Source organism: Indicator indicator, chromosome 1 (genome assembly GCF_027791375.1).
Source record: "Indicator indicator isolate 239-I01 chromosome 1, UM_Iind_1.1, whole genome shotgun sequence".
NCBI lineage: Eukaryota > Metazoa > Chordata > Aves > Piciformes > Indicatoridae > Indicator > Indicator indicator.
The window spans coordinates 14,627,058-14,643,253 of NC_072010.1; the positions used below are offsets into that span (position 1 = coordinate 14,627,058).

At 38.5% G+C, this 16,196-nt stretch overlaps 1 protein-coding gene across 1 annotated transcript in view; it reads left to right on the forward strand.

Moving 5' to 3' along the window:
* Nucleotides 1-15,825, forward strand: part of ARHGAP42 (Rho GTPase activating protein 42) — a 161,653-nt gene extending 145,828 nt beyond the window's left edge. The window contains exons 18-24 of the mRNA XM_054400380.1: nucleotides 675-834; nucleotides 3,333-3,477; nucleotides 5,972-6,352; nucleotides 8,892-9,048; nucleotides 10,154-10,216; nucleotides 14,946-15,025; nucleotides 15,737-15,825. Of these exons, the coding sequence (XP_054256355.1) occupies nucleotides 675-834; nucleotides 3,333-3,477; nucleotides 5,972-6,352; nucleotides 8,892-9,048; nucleotides 10,154-10,216; nucleotides 14,946-15,025; nucleotides 15,737-15,825 (1,075 nt within the window). The remainder of the gene's footprint in view (nucleotides 1-674; nucleotides 835-3,332; nucleotides 3,478-5,971; nucleotides 6,353-8,891; nucleotides 9,049-10,153; nucleotides 10,217-14,945; nucleotides 15,026-15,736) is intronic.
* The last annotated feature ends 371 nt before the right edge of the window (nucleotides 15,826-16,196 follow it).

Here is a 16,196-nt window from a genome sequence, read left to right on the forward strand (position 1 = left end):
AAAGGAACACTGAGGATTACTGATTAATGTCTTTTACTTTACTATCTGATTCCAAGTTATTGGCAAAACTGTTTCGGAATTCTGTGTATAGAAAAAATAATTACAGAAACATACAGAAGCAAAAGGTTAATATACTTTAAAGCCAGGTGATGTCATTGTGATCATGTAATGTTACCTATGCCACATAAATAATGATTTCACTGACCCACTGTTCTTGTGTTTTCAGCATATTAATAAACATTGCAATTTAAACATTTTCACTAAAAAGGTTTTCTTTTACATGAAAGCTAAGGTATATGGTTGATAATCCATTATTTCAGTATTTTCAGTCAAATCAACATTAAGTATTTAAGTTGCTGTATAATCGCTACACTAAAACTCCTCAACTTTAGATACACTGGATCTCTCTGTGAAGACCTTCAAAGATGGTTACCCTGCCAGTTACATCAGGAACTTAAATACTCCAGGAGAACATGCTTAATATCCATGAGGTTATTGCAGGATGAGAGCCTTAATGGAAATATATTAGTTGTACTACACTGCATTGTGACTCTAGTAAAAGTTGCCAAATGTTTTTAAAGGAGAGACATGAACTTGGGATCTTGATAAAGAAGTAGTCTTAATTGTAGTTTTGCACAGCAATGTAATTGCGTATTGTTTGTGTTCATTTAAAGGGTATCATTACACAGTCAGCAAAACCTAATGACTGTATCCAACCTTGGTGTTATCTTTGGACCAACTCTGATGAGAGCCCAAGAAGAAACCGTGGCTGCTATGATGAACATTAAGTTTCAGAATATCGTCGTTGAAATTCTGATAGAGCATTATGAAAAGGTAGAAAGACACTATCTGACTGTTTTGTGATGAAGTGAAACTGAGATCTCATTTTCATTACCCTCAACAAGTCCTTAAGAATAAGCAAACTTGCATTTGTAGAAGGTCATTGATAGAAATACCTTCTTCCCACTCAATGCTATGGATCTGCATTCCTAGCAAGCCTTTTGTGGTGGTGGCACAATGTACACATCCAAGGGATAACTTCCCATGCTTTGAAGGGCTTGCTGTGAGTCTTCAGTTGTTTTCTGAAGCTTGATGTATTTTTCATATATCTAGAAACAGAATGAGAATGTCATGCTTTGCTCCCACCTCCTCTGTCTCTTTCATGCTAGCAGTGTATGAAGGCTTGCTCTGGGTGAATAGTCTTTCTGACTGTTGCTGTGCTTTGGGGGTATGCCAGCTGCACAGTAGAGATGTAGGCTCTCCTCTAACATCATGAAACCCTAACCATCCTTCATTTCCTCTTTTCATGACAAGCATCAGTGTGGATCCCCAACAGAATACCCCATTTCTGTGCAGTATGTCATTTTTCATTTGTGTAGATACTAGATGAAAAGTAAAAAAGCAAAAGGGAAAAATAACATAACTTAGATGAGGTTTTATTTGTAGTTCCAGGTTTTAAGCCCATCACATCTTTGTGATTTACAAGTTCTTGAATGCTCTAGCACATACAAACTTTTCTAGGTACTTTAGCATTGAAGAAAGTTATTTCTGACTGCCTGGTTTATTTTCTTTTCCCCAAAGAGACCAGTGACAGCCAAGGTCCATCTCAAAACTCTTTCCTGGAGCACTGAATAAGAACTCTTTCAGGGCTCAAGAAGGAAAATTTATGAAATGTTAAAAACTTATTTCCAGCCACTACCATTGCAGATAGAAGCTTCAGTAAAAAGGTTCCTTGGATATTATTTTATTTTAAGCTATTTGATTTCAGAACTCAGCATAACAGTCAAGACATCCTTTAGTTGGTCATCAAACCAAATTTGATTTTGGGGATCTTTTGCTGATATATATCACATTCTCTGATGACTAACAAAACAAAGTGAAAAAACTTCATGTTTCTTCTGTTTCAAGTTACTCAGATAAGGGCCAGTTCTCAGCCAATACCATGATCCCCTGCACTGATTCATCAGGAACTACTGACAGGACTGTTTGATATCATCAGTTATATTTCATAGGCACTCCTCTAAATCGGCATGGTACTGATAGCTTCCATGAGTGTAACTCGGAAACATATATATACAACTTTTCCAACACTGAATTCCCCCTCCAGAAAATTGCAAGCTCATTCAGTATAAAGACCATGGCTACACAACCAAATCACCCTTGCTCTCTTTCTCTGTGTACAGACATGGTTTTGTATTGATGTCCTGCTCACTAATGGCTGACAAGTATAAATGTACTCCAAGAGCATTTCCAGACATCCATTGAAGTATTTTTTGCTGTGAAAGTATACCGCTTTCTTCCACTTATGTGAATGACATGGACATATCTTTTCTTTGTTCACTCTTTTCTGGGAGAGCCCTGTTGATAGAGGGGCCAGAAGTGCTTGCAGATACCTAATTTGGCATTATGTGGCCCTATGGAGACTGGACACTTCTGATTCCATCAGGCAATCTTTCCCTTTAAAACTAGTTGCACTTCCTTACACAGAATACCATAAGACATATTCAGTAGAGTTTGCAGTACATGCTGAGAAAGAAGATCTGGAATTAAAATCTACAAATCTTTTGTTTGTCTTTTTTCTTTTTTTTTTTTTTTGCATTGGTCATCTTCTGAGGCAGTTATCATTTTTACTAGAAGTATCCAAGAAAACTTTTAGGGTCTTTCAAAACCTTTGCTACATGTGTTTTAGATATTGTAGAACAGATGATGCAATGAAGTTTAAGCAAAGTAATGGATCTTCCACACTGCACTTGCTAGCAGGCTCGCCAAACATTATCAAAGAGTTCTTTAAAACCTCATGTGTACCTGTGTCGGATTACAGTAGTCAGATACCTGTAAAATTTGCGGGTTCTTTTGCATCAATGAAGTACAAAATTGAAGTACAATTGAAGTGTTTTTCTGAAATGCAAGCTGGGTTGTAATAAGTTGTGGCTACGACACATCTCTGTGACCAACAATAGCTTTCATAAAAACACAGAGGAAAAAAATTCTTTATTTCATAATATTTTTAAAAGTATGACTTCTTGGGCAGCAGTTACTAATAAGCACCTATTCTATGTTTACCAATTTAGACTGTGAAGGGCTAGAAAATGAAAGTATTTAAACTGCTATTTTTATATCATTTCTATACATTTTAAGTGCATCCCAGTACTGTGATTCTTGAAATGTAAAAAGAAGTCAGAGAAAACTGTGAATTTACTCTTGTAATGTGTGAAACTATTACAGGATTAATTTCAGGTGCAGTGATGTGGAAAACAAATGGATTAATAACATAACTGTAAAGGTACCTCTGTTGTTTATGTCATTTTTCACCCTTTTTTTTAATCATGCAGATATTTCACACCGCACCAGACCCCAATATTCCTCTTCCCCAACCTCAGTCCCGATCAAGTTCAAGAAGAACAAGAGCAATCTGTCTCTCCACAGGTTCACGTAAACCCAAAGGAAGATACACACCATGTCTAGCAGATCCTGACAGTAAGTTTGCCCTTGTTGGCTGGCTATTTTCCTTTTTATGCTGTCTTTTAACTTTCCTGAATAACATGTAGTAGGTGTTGTATTCCAATCATTGTATAAGCCTAGCAAATGGGTGTTCATCAGCTTTCTGACCTCTCAATTACAGGCACACTGAAATGACTGCATTCCTTGCTTCTCTCACATATGGAAGGATGTTTGCTTTTAGGCAGATCCTGTATTGCATGCAGCATTGACAAATTAGTCTTCTTTTAAATTCAGAAGTTCATTATATGAAGATCATCTCATTTGCTTGTAAGATGATTAGTAATGTTGGGAAACTGTAAATAGAATCTTCTCTCTTCTCCTGTAATAAATGTAATTTAATCAAGCTCAAGAGATCAAAAAACATTACTTGTTGTGTTTTTCAAATACATGAAACTGTGGTCGTTGATTCAAAGTCAGCCACTGCCAAAGTTGTCAAAACCATTGAAATGTTAGCTTTTCTCAAATAGAAACAAACTCTACTATTTGTAGGAGAAAAAAGTTACCTTCATTCAGTTTCATCTAGTGGACCATCACTTGTTTGCTTACTGGCTGTGCCAGTTAGAAGTATTGAAACTTTAGCAAAGATTAAGTTGTTAACAGTTTCACTCCTGCATCAGGCTACCAAAAGGACTTCTGTGTCCCTTGGTCCCTCAAGGAGACTTAAACTGCTATAGTAAATCTACAGTTAAGGTGCAGCTGTTCTTGGGATCTGTAGTAATTCTTAAGTCTGTGATGTTAGGAGAGGTATTCTCAGGTGCTGCGTTTTCCATAGGTTTTAGTTACATGAGAGTTAGTTATTCAGTGAGCATTTAAACGTTAAATGAGAGCAATAGCTGCTACATGTCAACGACCAGTGTGAATGGCACAGGCCCTCAAGCTAGAAGTTACAGAGGAACTGTCACTTACATTAACCATACGACAAAATGGACAAGTTTCAACTGTTTTTGTCTGTGTAACTACAGTGAACATATGCCAGCTTGAAAGAAGAGACATTTCTGTTCAAATACTTTGCAGAGTTGTGCAAGCTCAAGCTTCTTCATTGTAACACAAGTCTTGTGCTGGTGGCATGATGGAAACTAAGTCTCATGCAAGAACGCTTCACTTGTGCTTCGCTAATTAGCTCAAGTTCAGCACTTAGTTGCACAAACTCCAGCTGACATCTTGCAAGTGCCTTAAAGGCAGAAGCAGAGGTGTTCTCCTTGCCAAGTATCTCTAGGTATGGCTAGAGGCAGGCATGAGAGATTGTTGGCTTCTGATACTAGACATTTCTGAAGTACTAGATGGTTTTAAGTCATCACTTAAGTGAACCATGGACACTTAACTATATTGCAGGAAATTAAGAAATTCCATATGGCATAAGGTTCTAAATTATAAGGAATGATAGAAAATTATAGAAAATGCATCTGATAGATCCAGGCTTCAGCCAATCTTGCAATTTTCAAGGGACTAATGAGTTATCGAGGGGCAACATGAGGGACAGTCTAATCTGGAATAGCAAAATTTTGGCTGGCAGTGGACAGAGTATTTCACACTACTTCACCAGTGTCACTACTGTTGTCAGATCCACTCACTATGGGAGGCACTGATGTTTGTGACCTTATCATCTCTAGTGTTGTTTATGGTTATGGTCACTTATTGCCAAGAATATTGAAACACTTGGAGGCAAAAGCATCAGTATCTTGTTGATACAACTCTTGTGTGGTTGAAGAATGTACATTCTCTGCTTGTGAAATCTGTGAATTTGATCTTCTGGCTTTTGCAAGAAATCCTACAAGACACCAATATGTGACTCACCAGACTGAATGCAGTCTTCAGAATAATTCAGTCCTCACTATATTATAGGCCAGTCCTTCCTCAGTTCTGATGAGTGTTCCTACCTTTATATCATCAGGAAACTTATTTAGGATATTCATACTTGCTGTTACAAGATTATTGAAAACAAGACCAGTACAATGACTTAGGGACTAGTCTTACAGAGACTGCAGAGATCCTCAACTGCTTGGTAATCAAATTAAAACTTAATTATTCTGCTGGCAATAAAATTGTAGTTGTGCATTTAAGAACATGAGTGTGGCAAGGCACCCCAACATTTGCCTTATCATGGAAATCCAGCAAGATACTCACCACAAAGATGTTGCAGCATCATAACTGAATTTTCTAAGGATTATTTGTATTGCAGGCAATTCCTTTAAAATGCAGACATCTGTGTAGTGTAGTTTTTCCTGTAGCCCATTATGTTCATCAACTCTAAAAAAAATTGCCACAAGAAAAGCAGCTCTTCAAAGTTAAAGATAGGAAAAGTAACTAAATAGTGGGGGTTTTTTCTTAAGAATCATTGCCTCTGAAATCACAGATGAATTCAATTACAGGTAAGGTACAAGGGGCCAAAGATGGCACAGGAGAAATGCTCCTGATTAGAAAATGTAATTTCCTTTTCTCTGTCTCTTCTCTTTCCTGCACTCTTCCATAGGTGACTCCTACAGCAGTAGTCCAGACAGCACTCCTATGGGCAGCATTGAATCTCTCTCTTCTCATTCCTCTGAGCAGAACAGCACCACCAAATGTGTGCCCTCACAGCCCAGGGAGAAATCAGGAGGGATTCCATGGATTGCTTCTCCTCCTTCTTCTAATGGCCAGAAGAGTTCAGGCCTCTGGACTACAAGTCCTGAATCTTCATCAAAGGAGGATGCAACCAAAACAGATGTGGAGTCAGACTGTCAAAGTGTAACTTCCGCCACTGGAACAGAGAATGCCTCTCTGTCAACAGACCTGACCAAAAAGAGTTCTTACAGTCTGTCTGGGCTGAAAAGGTCTTCAGCATCTTCCCTTAGATCAATTCCATCAGCTGAAGGTAATTTCCAAGGTCCTGTAGGCCATCACTGTTTACTGTGATGCATCAAAACACAAGAGCCACATCTGGAAGCTAATAACACTCATTCATCTTTTTTGATTCTTTTTTAAATTTTGGCTGTATGTTCTTTCAGTGTTCAAGCTGCTTCTGACATATTAGTTGTCTTCTACCTGTACAGTTCAAGCAGCTTAAAAGATAATAGTGTTTCTCAGGTTTGAGAGTACTGTCTTGCTGTCCTTCATCTAGACCACTGAAATTGCTGGTAGTGTTGGTAGCTGTGATGTATCACCGTGGCAAAGGAGTGAATCCTTGTCATATGATCAAGACTGATCAAAGCTAATATTTAATTTTTAAAAGCAGTAGATTTAACATACCTGGCAAACTACAGTTTTCTCAACCCATCTTGATATGCTTTGGCTTTTTTTGTTTTAGACAACTGCATCTCTTAAATGGGCTGAAATAGGAGACTGAAGGCATGGCAGGGGGGTTGGAACTAGATGATCCTTGTGGTCCCTTCCAACCCTGACTGATTCTATGATTCCATAAGGTGGTTTGTTTTGGGTTGATTAGGGTTTTTTACCCATGGTTTCTACTATCAGTGCCCTCAGTTGTGATAGGACTGGACAAATGGGGTAAAAAAGGTAATCCCTGTCATGAAATACATGTCTGAAACACTGCTGATGGAATGACTGCTTCATTATGCCCTACTTGCATGGTTTGTTATCCAATAACAGAAGATTAGCTTGAACACAAGCTTATGGCTGAATGGTCCTGCATATGGACATGAGTTGCAAGAACAGCCACAAGTTTTCAACTTTACCAATCCAATTTCAGTGCACGACTCAGGACACCAGTCTTCAGTCAGAGAAGGATGCTCCTTCAAAGAACACCCTCAGAGCACCTAAAATGAGCCTGTATCCCAAATAAGCCTATAGGCAAGGCTTCTGACAAGACAGAGCGGCTTAAAAGTCTAACTTCTTAATTTAGGCAGTTCTGCTAAATGCTAAGTTCACTGGAGCGCCTGTGAACCCTTGCTGTGCTGCTGTGAGTACTTGAGGTGTGCTGCACTGTACTGACAACTATGTGGAAATGACTTAAGAAGAAACATCTTGGAAACTGTGTATTTGGGATTGTGAAGATTAGCAGTCAGCACTGAAACAATGAGCTTCAATGGACTGAGTGCAAGTGCTGACTTTGTCAATGAGCTGTCAATAGTATTAGTAATGCAAGTACATGTAGGCTAAATATGTGGTTATGTGCAAAGCCCTAAAAGTTTAAGAAAGTTCTCTTCTCTCTGCCCCCAATACACAGTATTCCAGGTGGGGTCTCATGAGAGCAGAGATAGAGAATCACCTCCCTCAACCTACTGGCTGCACTTCTTTTGATGCAGCCCAGGATATGGTTGGATTGCTCTCTCATCTCTCAACAATCAGTACTCCCAAGTCCTCCTCCTCAGGACTGCTCTCTATCCATTCTCCACCCAACCTGCGTTGCCTGACATTGCCCCTACCCAGGTGCAGGATCTTGCATTTGGCTTTGTTGAACTTTGTGAGGTTGGCACTGGCCCACCTCTCATGCCTGTCAAAGTCCCTCTGGATGGCATCTTTTCCCTCCAGCCTGTCAACTGCACCACACAGCTTGGTGTCATCAGCAAACTTGCTGAGGCTTCACTTGATCCCACTGTCCATGTCACCAACAGAAATGCTGAGCAGTACCAGCCCCCAAGGAACGCCAGTCATCACTTGTCTCAATTTAGACATCAGTGTAACATAGTATTTTTTTATTTTGTGATCTCTTTATATTTTGGCAAATTTAAAAGTATTGTTAAGCATCTCTTGTTCTTGGGAATAAAGAAACACAGAAGTAGATGCAGTTCTTTTATATGCAAACAACACAGCCATGCAGAGATAGGCCAGTTTAAAGGACAGATGTGACCATGACTTACATTCATTAAAAAGACTTTGTTTCATGCAATGAAGTCTGCACAGCCATAGATTTTTATGAAGTTGCACTAGCATTTGGTTTTGGCAAATTATGATTATTAATTCCCAAATTATTTTTTGTAAACTGCACAAGGCTTTTGTAGATACTGAAGTATTATCTCTTCCAAAGTAATGTGATGTGATTTTGTGGCAGATACTGCTTTGAGCAGGAATTTGGATTACATGACTTCCAGAGATCCCTAACATGAAATTTTTCTAAATTCTTTGCAGAGTACTACTTTATAAATGTTTGATTTCTTGTCATTTTGTAGTGAACATACTACCTAGTCATTTAAGTGTAATATAGGTATTCTTTTCTCTCACAATTTTAATATGATTTCTTCATTCTTGCTGTTGATCTTTTTCTCCTGGTTTTCTGCTTGAAAGGCTGTTTCTTCTTGCTCTTAGTAAGTACTTTCTCTACCTATTTTGCCTCTTTAAAAAAAAAAGAAGTAAAAAACATACACAAAAATCAACAAAACCTTTGCATGTTCACATGTTGTGGAGCAACTTCAGATTAGCTTTAATATTCCTTATAATTTCATTGTTTTCTTTAGGTAACAAGAGCTGCAGTGGGTCTATACAGAGTTTATCTTCAACAGATACCAGAGATACACCAAAGCCTCCACCAAACCCTGATTTGCCTCCCAAAATGTGCAGGAGATTAAGATTAGATACTGCATCAAGTAATGGCTATCAAAGACCAGGATCTGTGTAAGTCATCAAGGCCCTTTAGAGATTTGTGTTGTGTGAATATTGTCTACTGTAAAGTGATCCCAGAGAGGTACATAAGTAGTTGAAAAAGCTTCCATGAATATTTTAATATTTCTGTACTTGTGAATTTTTTATCTAGCCTCATTAAAATTGTAAACAAAGGAGACAGTATGAAGTCGGTTGAAGTCTGTTGAAAGAGTTTTACTGACTTTTTTAGACTACAGTCAAGGTCAATAGTGAAGAAATGTTGTCTTTAAAAAGTGATGAGTATTATTATCTCTCATTCTTCTGCAATGTAATGTTTCAAGGAACATTAAGGCCACTTATTGTCCATGCTGTTATATCGAGATTATCAGATTTTATTGGTGTCCAAATTAGGAGGAAGGAAAAAAACCCACAAACACAAACTTCTGCACTAAAATGTCTTTGAGTGCTGCGTGTTAGATGGTTGCTTTCTAACCGTTGTTTTTTTGGGTGGCTTTTTTATGTTAAGAACAGGATAGCTCTAAGCAACAGAGGTTATAGTTTACTCCACTGAGATTTGGGTTAGCAATGTTTCTCAGTTGTTTTATCATGGACTTACTAGTGAGAAATTCTTTGCTGTAATCTTGACTTTGACCCAGTATTTCTCTGTTCCTCTGAACAAGTGATTTCCAGATTTGCAGATCACCAAGAAATTCTCCAAATACTGTAGGACTCCGTTCAGCCTCTTCACTTTTTAAACTGGAAGTGATCACTACAGTTATTTCAGATTTCTGTATCTTACTTAAGCAATGAATCCTGCACAGCTCAGAGTTCCAGAATGATAGTGACAGGCAGTAAAGCTATTGTCAGTATATCTACTGGTCAGCCAGTAATATAATTTTAAATGTAGGGTGTTGAGATTTGTCCCGCTCACTCAGCAAGGCACTAGAGCATGTGAAAGTCTAGTGGTCCCCGTTAGGTTATGCCCTGAAGAGTTCTGCTGAACAGGGACAGCTTTTGCATTTACAGTTACTCTAAGTGAATAGTTAAAATAATTTTAAAGATTTGTCATGTCTTTAGATGTTTACAAGTGAAAAAGTAATGGGCAAAGTGTAAAGCAAGGTGGTGCTTTTGTTTTCAGAGTGGCTGCAAGAGCACAGTTATTTGAAAGTGCTGGTTCACTTAAACAAGTTTCTTCGGGACGGTAAGTGCTTTATACTGTTTAACAATTTAAAAATCCTTTCTGTTTTACTGGCTTCAAGGATTGAAATAGAAGTAGTGGAGCTTTGTTGTCTTTTAGACAGCATCATGTGTCATACAAATTTTTATGCCTTATTAAACTCATCCATTTTCCAAAAGAATGCTAAATCCAATAGTGAATGCCAACCAGTCTGGCTATTCTGTCACCTGGGGAACTGCAGTGAAAGATGCTCAGGCTGGTGATCTACTTAAGGACACAGCTACAAGAGTAAATTAACAGGATTTAAATTAGGATGAAGGTGCTGTACTTAAGCCATACAGCTGTTTGTGTATACATACTTTCAGCAGGGTAGCAAATGTGCTACTCTGTGGACATTTCCTCATATAGACAGGTCTAGAATAACAGCTGCTTTAGAAAGTTCAGGATAAACTTGATTAGGATTCCTGCCTTTAACAACACACCTTGCATGCCTCAATGTCTATTATGATAGTGTGCTGCAGGAATTATTTATATTTTCTTTACAATTGTTTGCATTTATTTGGTGGATTTAACTCATTCTTGCATTAAATGAATTTAGAATGTTCTGAAAAGTGTTCATCTAGGAAGCAGTATCTTCTATGCATTACTGGCCTTCTTACAATTAATAGACTACAGCAGGTAATCAAATAAATGGGTGTGGGAAGCCTCTCTTCTCACTTTCCTTGCCTTTCAGGTTCTTTGAGACAGAACATATGTTTTTGTCCAACACTTTACTCACTCCTTTTCCATGAATCCAAAAGTAGTAGCCTAAAGTACCACAACTCTAAAGGAAGATGCCAATGTATGCTGAGATGTGTGGCAGTGGAGTAAGAGAAAGAGAAAGCTGTTCTACAAAGGCTCACTGGTTTCATTTGAGAAGCAGCTTTACAGGAATCAAGGCTGTTTTCGTTTTCCATAGTACATGAGCTCAAAAGGAGAGGGAGTGCAGGAGAGGAAGGAGTATGAAGATAGCAGGGCAATAGTTTAGGGAAGAAAGGTATAAAGGAAGAGACTGGTGCCCTATGTGCCCTTTTAATGCCTGTTATGCATTTATGGGTTTTATTAATATTTAATACGTGGAGCTATTAATAAAAATACTAATAACTTTAGTAATTAAAAAAATCCTGCAAAAAATATTAATAAAACCTATTAACGGGTTCAAAATATTCGGTTGTGGAACAGATACCTCACCGGCAGGAATATGTAACGATTTAAACAATATTAGCAAAAAAAACAGAAACAACAAACAGTATATTAAACTGTAAAGAAAAAAGAACAACATCGGCAACATACCAGTTTTGCCCACAAGGCAGGGAACTCTAGAATATTCTCTAGGGCAACAGACCTTTTACCAGATGCTTATAGAAGTCAAATTTTGCAGATTACTCACTGCAAATCACTTTAGTCCAGTACCTTCAGTCACAACATTTATAATCCACAGATCATGGCACCATGGGGCACGTGCGGGGATTTAAACAAAACCAAACTGGCGTCAAACCCGTGAGAGCTGCAGGAATACAGTTTCCCTTTCTCTTGGCTTCTGCAGCTTGTTGCTGTAGCACATACAGGGTTCATCTCCAAAGGCTTTGTAGCTGAAAGCTTTGTATAAAAGTGGTTGCTGCTGAGGTTTGCAGGGCTTGTCAGCTTTGTAGCTTTGCCTGTTTTGTTCCGGGGTCTTGGCTCCTCCAGGGTTCATCTCTCAGCCCGGCAAGACATGTCTGTCTGCTCCTGGGCTTTACAACACATTACTGAAAGGAGCACTTGCAGTCTTTCTGGGTAAACTGAAGCACAGCTTGGATTCCAAATTGCAAGGCAAGCAAGGCTTGGCTTCTCAGGCTTGCAGGGTTGAGGCTTATGGCTTCTCCCAGATCTTGGACAAGGCAAGGCAAGGCACTCACTCTTTGGGCTAGTATTTATAGATTTCCTGAGACAATGATGGCCAGTAACAACAAAGATTAAGAGATAGAAACCTGATACTTTAGCCTGTAGAATCAGTTTTCTCCAAACATGGCCAAAGGCACACACACCTGGCCCACTTGGACCCCAGGGCATGTTCAGACAAGCCTGGGTAACATGGGCAATCTCCTGAAAAACCAGACCTTCTGGCTCCTGCTCCATTGTCTGGTTCAGGGCATTTTTGAGGCTTTTGTCCCTTCAGGACAATGCCCTAAGCTAAAAGAGATGACTGCTTCACCAGTCCTACATCATTTCACCTCCAACACTGTTTCTTCTCTTATTTTGTGTTGCTCTCTTCTTGTAAACTCTCCCCTGTTGTTCCCTCAGAGCCTGTGCCACCAGTATCTGTATAAAAAAAGCATGTAAGAAGCAAAAATCTGACAAAGGGAAAATGTAGCAATTTGATAATGGACAAGAAGAGCAGATAACAAAGCGAAAAATGCTGAAAGGCTTAATAGCTCCTCTACTTCAGCCTTCCTAAGAAGGCAGAAGAGCAACAGTAACAAGGAGAATGAAAAATGAGAGGTCAGAAAGCAAAATGAGGAAGAAATAAGTAGCTCAGCTGTTCTTATACTGCTGCTTAAGTCTGACTACAATTTTGCAATGCAGAGACAGCTTTTTTTTTACCTCTAATGCATTTTATGAACATGAAAGCTGATTTGAAACCTTAGTTTAGTCTTGGGGTTTTTTTGCTCTGAAGTATGTAGAAATCACAGTGGTTATATGTTGATCCACCCATTAGAAAGGCCTTCTGTATCCATAACACTGCTGCCTAATAGGTATATGCAGGACAGAATGTTAGACAAAGAAACCATTTTTAAGCTGTCTGGTTATTGTCAAGTCAAAATGGTGTCTGTGCAGGTGTAATTTACCTTGCTAAAATAAGTAGTTTTGAAATGTTAAGCTACTGTTCACCTGTGCATTATAGTATCTATGTAGCTTCCCTCCTGCTTGAAGCATCTGTTACCTGTTTTTTTTTATTTTTACAGTGATAAATCAAAAATACCTATATGGCTTTGTGGTCTCATACCATTTTCTTTATTCCAGCAGATAATTTTGCACTTGATGCTTTACCACCACAATGGCCCAGTCTTACTTTTTTCTTCCAAATAGTCTTTGCAGCCCTGCTTTCTGATCATGTATAAAGTAATATGTATAAGTATGTGTGCACCTTTTTTCATTTTTAATGCTAAGACATTATTTGATCTGATTGTTTTTCTCCTTATATATGTAAGTATATAAGACAAAGATAATGAGAGACCACAATACATGCTTTAAGTCAGAGAAGACCAAAATGTTAAGCCCTGTCCAGCCTGTGTTCTCTTTTCCTAATTCCAGTTATTGTGAATTCTCGGTCTCCCCATTCCTTTCCTCCTGACTTAATTATGCATCCCTCTCCCTCACTGTAATATTAAACTGCTGTGTACACTGAGACCAATCCCTATTTATAAGTTGATATGCGCTTGAAAGGGGTGAAGGACTTTTTGTAACATTTTCACAAATATTGCAGTTAGGTAGCAGTCTCAGTAAGGCCTGAGGTGTAGCTTCTGTAGAAAAATGTGCTAACACATACCCCATACTCTGCCTTTTCTTGAATTTGATCTAGGAGCACACAGAAAATCAAGTCTCCTGAAGTGAGAAGTTGCATTATTGAGAAGGATGATTTTCATTAGAAAAGAACACCTAGAAAAATGGAAAGGAGGAGGTGGTGACAACAAATGGTTCCACCTTGGCAGCAGACTCTCTAGGTGCTGTTCTGGGACTTTAATAAGGACTAGTCATAACAGTATAAAGCCTTCTAGACCCATGCTTCCCTCCCAGCCGTATGATAAATGATCATTTCCTAGACATTATTTCAGTTTTATTTTCATGCTATATTTTGTGTTTCCTTAAACACCTAGAAAGCCTTCTCCACTCCAAACCAGTATCCTCTACTCAGTCAAGTTTGGCTGTAAGTCTGCCACCTCCAGGAGTCTATAAACCTTTCTTGTTCCGGTAGGATAATAACTAATGAGTCATCTGAAAGAGATCCATGTTTTTTCCCTCATTCTTTTCTTCTGGATTCTGTCTTTGTCTCACTAGATTGAAAACTCACTAGGGCAGGATCATAGATTTCAAGCTTATTTAGAAAGCTTGAATTAGTAATAATTATTATTAGGGGGTTTTGTTATTATTATTTAAAGGACCTAAGTTGTTACTGACTGCATGTAGTCTAGCCAAATAATTCATCTGGGTTTTAAAGATTCAGATGAATGAATGGCATTTTAGTACTGACTGGCACCAGGGTATGAGGCCAGGGTAGAGGGATGCTCTCTGCTCCCTTTAGGAAATCCATCCCTGTTTAACTTCCTCTGGGATGTGTGGCACTCCAAAAGTGAAGTGTCATGGCTCCCTCAGTGGTACATAAAACCAAATTAAACTTCTTACGCTAAAGCTATTCATTACTTGCTACAAGCTATATGGTCATTGTAAGTTCAACTAGAATGAAAGAATAATTTTGAAAGTTAGAAATTATATTCCTGTTTAAACCTGAAGTAGGATGTTGGTCTGTTTCCTATATGTGCTTATATAGATAGATAACATGCTTGGAGGAGTTATCTGCTACAATTCTGCTTCTCTGAACTGCTTTGTAACTAGTCATTACCATCTTGCATTTGTGCAACTGATTGTTCTTACACTTCTCAGGTTTTCATTTAATTTCTTTATGCGTTTTTCATTGTTATCTCACTTATTGCAAGCTTGTACTTTTTTCTTTCAGACAAGCAAAAGCCATGTATTCCTGTAAGGCTGAGCATAGTCATGAGCTGTCTTTCCCACAAGGGGCAATATTTTCCAATGGTAAGATATGTTTTATGTTGTCTTTTCATATAAAAATATAAAAAGCTGAAATGTGTCCACAAAATGAGAGCATAATGGCAATTTCACCTCTTGGGTTTTGCCCCAACTGCGCCACAAAAATGATCAAGAGGTTGTGACACCTCTGCTACAAAAGCAGGCTGAGGGAGCTGGGGTTGTTCATCCTGGAGAAGAGAAGGCTCTAGGGAGACCTAATAGCAGCCTTCCAGTACCTAAAGGGGGCCTACAAGAAGGATGGAAAGAGACTGTTTACAAAGGCCTGTAGTGACAGGACAAGGGGCAATGGCTTCAAACTAGAGAAGAGCAGATTTAGATTGGGTGTTAGGAACAAGTTCTTTGCCATGAGGGTAGTGGAACACTTGAACAGGTTGCCCAGGATGGTAGTCGAGGCCTCATCGCTGGAAACATTCAAAGTGAGGCTCAACAGGGCTCTGGGCAACCTGAGCTGGTTGAGGATGTCCCTGCTGACTGCAGAGGGGGTTGGACTAGATGACTTTAAGAGGTCACTTCCAACCCACACCATTCTATGGTTCTGTGATAATTGCTTTTCAATAAATACCATCTATATTTATAATATATCTCCATCTACATAGATAGAGATATACACATAATTTTAAAATATATGTATTTACATATATAAAATATATGTGTTCATTAATTATAATTTTTCTTTTTCTGTCTGTTTTTTTCCAGTGTATCCATCAGTGGAACCAGGTTGGCTAAAAGCAACTTATGAAGGCAAAACAGGACTCGTTCCTGAGAATTATGTTGTCTTCCTCTAGTAATCTTTAGTGGACAGCAATATCTTCATGGTATCCATGGTAACAAATAATAAGCACTATGATTTTTATCTGACACAGATATGGGATCAGCCTGTTAGCTGAGTGGTAGATATCCTTCAGATACTGCAGCTGCAGGTTACACAGCTCCCTATTAATGGAACAGAATGTAATGAAACAGTTAACAGTTTCTGTACTGAAGACGGTACTCTGTTGAAATAACTTCCATTGTTTGCAAAAGGTTGTTCTGTTCTTCTTTTATGGGCAAGGAACACTAGAGCAATAAAATAAAAAAAATAAGTTGCTTGCTGTTTAGCTGCAGACTTTCAAGTCTTGGGCTGTGTGAAGAAGTGTGAAATTTAGAGGCAATGCGC